The 8,038-nt window shown below is 62.1% G+C and overlaps 1 protein-coding gene across 2 annotated transcripts in view; it reads right to left on the bottom strand.

Annotated features, from left to right (window-relative positions):
- Positions 1-449: 449 nt before the first annotated feature.
- LOC147110156 (rho GTPase-activating protein 33-like) overlaps positions 450-8,038 on the bottom strand; it is a 76,197-nt gene continuing 68,608 nt past the window's right edge. The window contains exons 7-10 of one of the 2 annotated variants that reach the window (XM_086004088.1): positions 7,138-7,212; positions 4,168-4,812; positions 1,961-2,319; positions 450-1,025 (exon numbers count right to left, since the gene is read on the bottom strand). In XM_086004088.1, coding sequence (XP_085860214.1) covers positions 537-1,025; positions 1,961-2,319; positions 4,168-4,812; positions 7,138-7,212 — 1,568 coding nt within the window. In that variant the 3' untranslated portion in view covers positions 450-536. The remainder of the gene's footprint in view (positions 1,026-1,960; positions 2,320-4,167; positions 4,813-7,137; positions 7,213-8,038) is intronic. The other variant, XM_086004089.1, reaches the window with a different exon arrangement.

The following is an 8,038-nucleotide window of genomic DNA, read 5'->3' as shown; positions in this document are numbered from 1 at the left end:
GCCGGCGGTCGGCTTGACCTCGCCGGGGTAGACCGGCACGTTGACGTAAGTGGCCTCCGGCAGCGTGCGGCGGGTTGGCGTGCGGAGGGAGACGCTCCTGGCGGCGGAGGGGCCGAGGAGCGCGGGGCAAAATCCCCGGCCGGCGCAGGCCAACAGCCGGTCGGCCTCGGGGCATCGGTAGCGGGCCCGGCCGCTCGCAAAGTGGGTCCGCGGGCGAGGCTCGGGCACCGGGGCCTGGCGGCAGAAGGCTGCGGAGGGAACGCCCAGCGCACCACCCCCGGGCAGCAGCGGGTCAGCAGGCAGGGTGGTCAGCAGCTGGTAGGCGGCACTGACCTGGGTCTCGGGGGCGGGACGGTAGAGGAGCAGCGGGGAGGGGGCGTAATCCTCCTCGGGCAGGGGGGCGTGGGCAGGGCGAGGGGGGCCGTACCGGCAGGGCCCCTCCTCCGGCAGTATCTCCGCGTACAGCTCGTTGTCGGGCCTGGCCCACTCCTGGCCGCCGCCCCCCGCGCCGGGGGCAGAGCTGCACCTGCCCGCCGTCAGGGGGCCCTGGCGAAGGGATGACTGCCTGGGCGGCACTGGGGGGCAGGCGGCCTGACCGGGAGGGTGGGCTTGAGCTGGCCGGCGCTGGGCTGGGCTTCAGGGAGGGTGCCGCACTTGCATGGAGGGCGCTGGAGCAGTTGGGGGGGCTTGGGCGGAGGGGGAGGGGGCGGCGGCGGCGGCGGAGGGGGCAAAGTCAGCACGGCCGACACCGACAAGCACCGCGCCAACGGACGTGCGGCCGCTCTCCGCACAGGGCTGGGGGTCTCGGTAGAGGAGGGTGGGCCATCGGGAGCGGACTGGGGGCTGGGCCAGGGGGCTGACCGGTGCTGCTGAGGGTGGGAGACAGGGGCCGGAGCGGGCGATGGGAGGGCGGGGCGCTGGACCTGGCAATGCGCTATTGGCCGGCGGAGCGACTGGGTGAGTTTGACACCGGCTTTGGGATGGGCGTCAGGAGCAGGCTCTGGAGACGTCGGGAGAGCAGAACCCTAAAGGGAAACAGGAGAAGAGGATTTGTGGAAATCGGATCAGTAAAAAAACTATCCCGGTCCGCCTGAAGCACAACACAATCACACTGAGGGAGCGTCGCACTGTCGGAGGGGCAGTACTGAGGGAGCGCTGCACTGTCGGAGGGGCGGTACTGAGAGAGCGCTGCACTGTCGGAGGGGCGGTACTGAGAGAGCGCCGCACTGTCAGAGGGGCAGTGCTGAGAGAGCGCCGCACTGTCGGAGGGGCAGTACTGAGGGAGCGCCGCACTGTCGGAGGGGCGGTACTGAGAGAGCGCCGCACTGTCGGAGGGGCAGTACTGAGGGAGCGCCGCACTGTCGGAGGGGCAGTACTGAGGGAGCGCCGCACTGTCGGAGGGGCAGTGCTGAGAGAGCGCCGCACTGTCAGAGGGCAGTACTGAGGGAGCGCCGCACTGTCAGAGGGGCAGTACTGAGAGAGCGCCGCACTGTCGGAGGGGCAGTACTGAGCGACCGCCGCACTGTCGGAGGGGCAGTACTGAGAGAGCGCCAAACTGTCGGAGGGGCAGTACTGAGAGAGCGCCGCACTGTCGGAGGGGCAGTACTGAGCGACCGCCGCACTGTCGGAGGGGCAGTACTGAGAGAGCGCCAAACTGTCGGAGGGGCAGTACTGAGGGAGCGCCGCACTGTCGGAGGGGCGGTACTGAGGGAGTGCCGCACTGTCGGAGGGGCAGTACTGAGGGAGGCCGCACTGTCGGAGGGGCAGTACTGAGGGAGGCCGCACTGTCGAAGGTGCCGTCTTTCAGATGAGCCGGTAAACCAAGGCATTGTCTGCCCGCTAAGGTAGAGTGGCACTGCGTGTGTCAGTGTATTCACATCCAGTACCCATGCATTCCTTCAGTGCAGGCAGCACACATGTAAGCCGGAGGGTGGGGGGGTTGGGGGGAGGGGTGCGTTACCTGAGCCGCCAGTTTGTCGCTCCGATACCCAAGGCCGATCTCGCTGTCCGATGGTGAGAGATCCCGGGGAGACGCTTTCTTCAGGGGATCCACGGTGGAGTAGAGTGGGCTGGTGAGGTGGGGGGCTCCCTGCTCTGGGTCCATCAGCAGAGGTTCCGCGTAGGGCGCTCCCACAGGGTCCTCTGGCTGGCGACGCTCCTGCCAGTGCTGGGTCGACTTTCGCGACACCCGGTGAGCTCGTTCCGTCAACGCCAGAGCCATCAACCTGGCGGGATTTTTGGGAGGCGGCGGAGGAGGGATGTTGCGAGACGCTGAGATAGAAAGAGAGGCCATTGTCTGATAGAAGACTGGACAGAGAGCTGGAACAAATCACAAAACGGTTCAACTCATTCACCCAAATCCACACCCGCCCGTCCCCTCCCCGCCTCCTGTCCTCCCCTCCCCGCCCCTCCTCCTCCCCTCCCCTCCTCCCGCCCTCCCCTTCCATCCTCCCCCTCCCTCGTCCTGCCCTCCCTTCCTCCTGCCCTTCCCTCCCTCCTCCCCACCCTCTTCCCACCCTCCTTCCCCCTCCCTCCTCCCGCCCCCCCTTCCCTCCTCCCTCCCTCCTCCTGCCCTCCAATCCCCTCCTCCCGCCCTCCCCTCCAATCCTCCCCTCGTCCCCGCCCTCATCCAGCCCTCCCTTCCCCTCCTCCTGCCCTCCGCTCCCCTCCTCCCTTCCTGAGGATGCTGACTCTACCTATCTCTCACCGAGTCCCGTTCACCCATCACCCCTTGTTGCTCGCTGACCTACACTGGCTCTCGGTCCAGTAACGCCACCATTTTAAAATTCTCATCCTCGTCTTCAATTCCACTCCATGGCCTCCTCACTGCCCGCCCCCCATCTCTGTAACCTCCTCCAGCCCCTACAACCCTCCCTATCTCTGTAACCTCCTCCAGCCCCTACAACCCTCCCTATCTCTGTAACCTCCTCCAGCCCCTACAACCCTCCCTATCTCTGTAACCTCCTCCAGCCCCTACAACCCTCCCTATCTCTGTAACCTCCTCCAGCCCCTACAACCCTCCCTATCTCTGTAACCTCCTCCAGCCCCCTACAACCCTCCCTATCTCTGTAACCTCCTCCAGCCCCGACAACCCTCCCTATCTCTGTAACCTCCTCCAGCCCCTACAACCCTCCCTATCTCTGTAACCTCCTCCAGCCCCTACAACCCTCCCTATCTCTGTAACCTCCTCCAGCCCCTACAACCCTCCCTATCTCTGTAACCTCCTCCAGCCCCTACAACCCTCCCTATCTCTGTAACCTCCTCCAGTCCCTACAACCCTCCCCATCTCTGTAACCTCCTCCAGCCCCTACAACCCTCCCTATCTCTGTAACCTCCTCCAGCCCCTACACCCCTCCCTATCTCTGTAACCTCCTCCAGTCCCTACAACCCTCCCTATCTCTAACCTCCTCCAGCCCCTACAACCCTCCATATCTCAGCAACCTCCTCCAGCCCCCTACAACCCTCCCTATCTCTGTAACCTCCTCCAGCCCCTACAACCCTCCCTATCTCTGTAACCCCCTCCAGCCCCTACAACCCTCCCTATCTCTGTAACCTCCTCCAGCCCCTACACCCCTCCCTATCTCTGTAACCTCCTCCAGCCCCTACAACCCTCCCTATCTCTGTAACCCCCTCCAGCCCCCTACAACCCTCCCTATCTCTGTAACCTCCTCCAGCCCCTACAACCCTCCCTATCTCTGTAACCTCCTCCAGCCCCCTACAACCCTCCCTATCTCTGTAACCTCCTCCAGCCCCTACACCCCTCCCTATCTCTGTAACCCCCTCCAGCCCCCTACAACCCTCCCTATCTCTGTAACCTCCTCCAGCCCCTACAACCCTCCCAGATCTCTGCGCTCCTCCAATTCTGGCCTCTTGTGCATCCCCCGATTTCATCGCTCCACCATTGGCGGCTGTGCCTTCAGCCGCCTGGGCCCCGAGCTCTGGAATTCCCTCCCTAAACCTCTCCGCCTCTCTCTCTCCTCCTTTACGACACTCCTTAAAACCGACCTCTTTGATCCAGCTTTTGGTCACCTGTCCGAATACCTCATGCCTGATAACGCCCCGGTGAAGATCTCACACTCTGTCGCTGATCAAGAACAGACACAACATCGCGGGACTCCCAGTTGCGACAGTCTTGCGGCGCGAACGATCCCGGAGACGGAAACTCACCGTTCTGCATCCTCAGCGAATCCTCCGGGCTGGGGCTCTCCACCTGCCCTTTGACCTCCAGGCCACTGGCCGCCATCTTGCTCGGCCCCTCCGCTTGACGGCTGCCCGCTGGCTGGAAATCGCAGGAGTTGAGGAGCATGGAGATCATCTGGGCCGGAGGCTGCCCCGGGGAGAGGGCCGAAGCATGGGCCACGCCCGCTCGGCTCCCCATCATCTCCAGGACCTTGGCGGGCACGGTGATGGCCACGGGGTGGGAGATGTCCAGCGAGGAGGGACGGGCGCCTTTGGGGGAGGAGGTGGGCTGGGCCGCCTGGCGGGTGAAGGAGACGGGTTGGCAAGCCCGGTCGGGGGCCAGGCTGGTGAGGCCGGGGGCCTGGGAGGGGCTCGGTGCCGGCTCGGGCGCCGTCCGGCGGCGGGTCAGCTGGCAGTCGGGGCAGCTCCGGCCCACGTCCAGCCCCGGCTTCTCGCCCTCTGGCCGTGGGTGGAAGTCGGGAACCACGTAGATCTCCTCTGGGTCGTCGCTGCCCGCTGTGCTCCCGGGGGGAGAGCGCGGCTGGAACTCGGCGAGGGCGCGGGTCTCGCCTGAGACGGACACGGCATCGCTGCTGGATCGCCGGCGGCGAAGACTGCGGAGCCTCGAGGCACCTGAGAAAGAGAGAAAAGAACAACTCACGTCTCGACAGCACCTTTCCCAACCTCAGGACATCCCAACGCGCTTCACAGCCAATGAAGGACTGTTTTTGAAGTATGGTCACTGTTGTAATGTAGGAAACGTGGCAGCAAGCTCCCACAAACAGCAATGAGATAAGTGCGGCGCTCCCTCAGTACTGCCCCTCCGACAGTGCGGCGCTCCCTCAGTACTGCCCCTCCGACAGTGCGGCACTCCCTCAGTACTGCCCCTCCGACAGTGCGGCGCTCCCTCAGTACTGCCCCTCCGACAGTGCGGCGCTCCCTCAGTACTGCCCCTCCGACAGTGCGGCACTCCCTCAGTACTGCCCCTCCGACAGTGCGGCGCTCTCTCAGTACTGCCGCTCTGACAGTGCGGCTCTCCCTCAGTACTGCCCCTCCGACAGTGCGGCGCTCCCTCAGTACTGCCCCTCCGCCAGTGCGGCGCTCCCTCAGTACTGCCCCTCCGACAGTGCGGCGCTCCCTCAGTACTGCCCCTCCGACAGTGCGGTGCTCCCTCAGTACTGCCCCTCCGACAGTGCAGCTCTCCCTCAGTACTGCCCCTCCGACAGTGCGGTGCTCCCTCAGTACTGCCCCTCCTACAGTGCGGCACTCCCTCAGTACTGCCCCTCCGACAGTGCCGTGCTCCCTCAGTACTGCCCCTCCAACAGTGCGGCGCTCCCTCAGTACTGCCCCTCCAACAGTGCGGCACTCCCTCAGTACTGCCCCTCCGACAGTGCCGCGCTCCCTCAGTACTGCCCCTCCGACAGTGCGGCGCTCCCTCAGTACTGCCCCTCCAACAGTGCGGCGCTCCCTCAGTACTGCCCCTCCGACAGTGCAGCTCTCCCTCAGTACTGCCCCTCCGACAGTGCGGCGCTACCTCAGTACTGCCCCTCCGACAGTGCGGCACTCCCTCAGTACTGCCCCTCCGACAGTGCAGCGCTCCCTCAGTACTGCCCCTCCGACAGTGCGGCGCTCCCTCAGTACTGCCCCTCCGACAGTGCAGCGCTCCCTCAGTACTGCCCCTCCGACAGTGTGGCGCTCCCTCAGTACTGCCCCTCCAACAGTGCGGCGCTCCCTCAGTACTGCCCCTTCGACAGTGCGGCGCTCCCTCAGTACTGCCCCTCCAACAGTGCGGCGCTCCCTCAGTACTGCCCCTCCGACAGTGCGGCGCTCCCTCAGTACTGCCCCTCCGACAGTGCGGTGCTCCCTTAGTACTGCCCCTCCGACAGTGCGGCGCTCCCTCAGTACTGCCCCTCTGACAGTGCGGCGCTCCCTCAGTACTGCCCCTCCGACAGTGCGGCGCTCCCTCAGTACTGCCCCTCCGACAGCGCGGTGCTCCCTCAGTACTGCCCCTCCGACAGTGCGGCGCTCCCTCAGTACTGCCCCTCCGACAGTGCGGTGCTCCCTTAGTACTGCCCCTCCGACAGTGCGGCGCTCCCTCAGTACCGGCACTGGGTGTGTGGGCCTGGATTATGGGCTCAATTATTTGACAGAGACAGAGAGACAGCACTTGATCCATGGGTCATTTTTGCATTGGGAGCCGAGGGAGGGCGAGCTATTCGGGCAAATCATGGTCTATCCCTACACTGTCTTCACTCCATATCCACACAATCCTGACTCATGTTTCTCCCCATAACCCGGGGCAGTGAGGCGAGAGACCTCAGCACAACCCAGGGTTGTAACACGGGTTTTAAGGAAGGATGCACTTGCATTGGAGACAGTTCAGAGAAGGTTCACGAGGTTAATTCCTGAGGTGAAGGGGCTTGTCTTACGAGGAATGATTGAGCAGGTTGGGCCTACACACATTGGAGTTTAGAAGAATGAGAGGGGATCTTATTGAAACATATAAGATTCTGAGGGGGATTGACAGGGTAGATGCTGAGGGGATGTTTCCCCTTGTGGGGGAATCTAGAACTAGGGGGCATAGTTTCAGAATAAGGGGTCGGCCATTGAGGACGGAGATGAGGAGGAATTTCTTCCCTCAGAGGGTCGCGAATCTTTGGGATACTCTGCCCCAGAGAGCTGTGGAGGCTGAGTCAGTGAATATATTTAAGGCGGAGATTGACAATATTTGAACTACAGGGGAGTCGGGGGTTATGGGGAGCGGTGGGAAAGTGGAGTTGAGACCAAGATCGGATCAGCCATGATCTTACTGAATGGCGGGGTAGGCTCGAGGGGCCGAATGGCCGACTCCTGCTCCTATCTCTTATGCTCTTATGGGACGTACCTTCCCCGTGTGTGGGGCTCAGTCCCACACGGGGCAGCTCTTAGAAACAATGAAGTGAATGATAAACCACGTACCTGTGCCACTGTGCTGGGACGAGAGAGATTCCTCACTCCTGGCAGATCGCAGAGTTACTGTCTCCCCTCTGGTGCCTGCGGGAAGAGAGAGAACAGAGAGAAATGTACAGATCCATTCGAACAAAGTCCACCGAGAATCTAATCCATTCAATTTAAATCTCTGTATCCAACCCGTGCTGTACCTGCCCTGGGAGTGTTTGATGGGACAGTGTAGAGGGAGCTTTACTCTGTATCTAACCCGTGCTGTACCTGCCCTGGGAGTGTTTGATGGGACAGTGTAGAGGCAGCTTTACTCTGTATCTAACCCGTGCTGTACCTGCCCTGGGAGTGTTTGATGGGACAATGTAGAGGGAGCTTTACTCTGTATCTAACCCGTGCTGTACCTGCCCTGGGAGTGTTTGATGGGACAATGTAGAGGGAGCTTTACTCTGTATCTAACCCCGTGCTGTATCTGCCCTGGGAGTGTTTGATAACAACATAAGAACATAAGAAATAGGAGCAGGAGTAGGCCAATCGGCCCCTCGAGCCTGCTCCACCATTCAATAAGATCATGGCTGATCTGATCCTAACCTCAAATCTTCTATCACTCTGCATCCACCCGAACCCATGTGATCTCCCGGGAGAGGCGAAAAACCAGATAAAGACCCAATGGCCAATTTGGGAGAAAAAAATCTGGGAAATTCCTCTCCGACCCATCTAGGCGATCGAAATTCTTCCAGGAGATCACTCTGTCCCTATATTTTCTACAGTACTTACCTTCTGTAAAGGCGATCTCCACCCCAGCCAGGAACAGGAATAAAACCATCTCCTGAAATCTAACAGAATTAGAACACAGTAGGAGCAGAACAAGGCTACACGGCCCCTGGGCCCACTCCACTACCCACAGGGCCATGACCATTCC

This window comes from Somniosus microcephalus, chromosome 12, assembly GCF_052327205.1.
Source record: "Somniosus microcephalus isolate GS21.2 chromosome 12, FLI_Smic_1.0, whole genome shotgun sequence".
In the NCBI taxonomy this organism is placed as follows: domain Eukaryota; kingdom Metazoa; phylum Chordata; class Chondrichthyes; order Squaliformes; family Somniosidae; genus Somniosus; species Somniosus microcephalus.
This window is presented reverse-complemented; position numbering and strand designations above follow the sequence as displayed.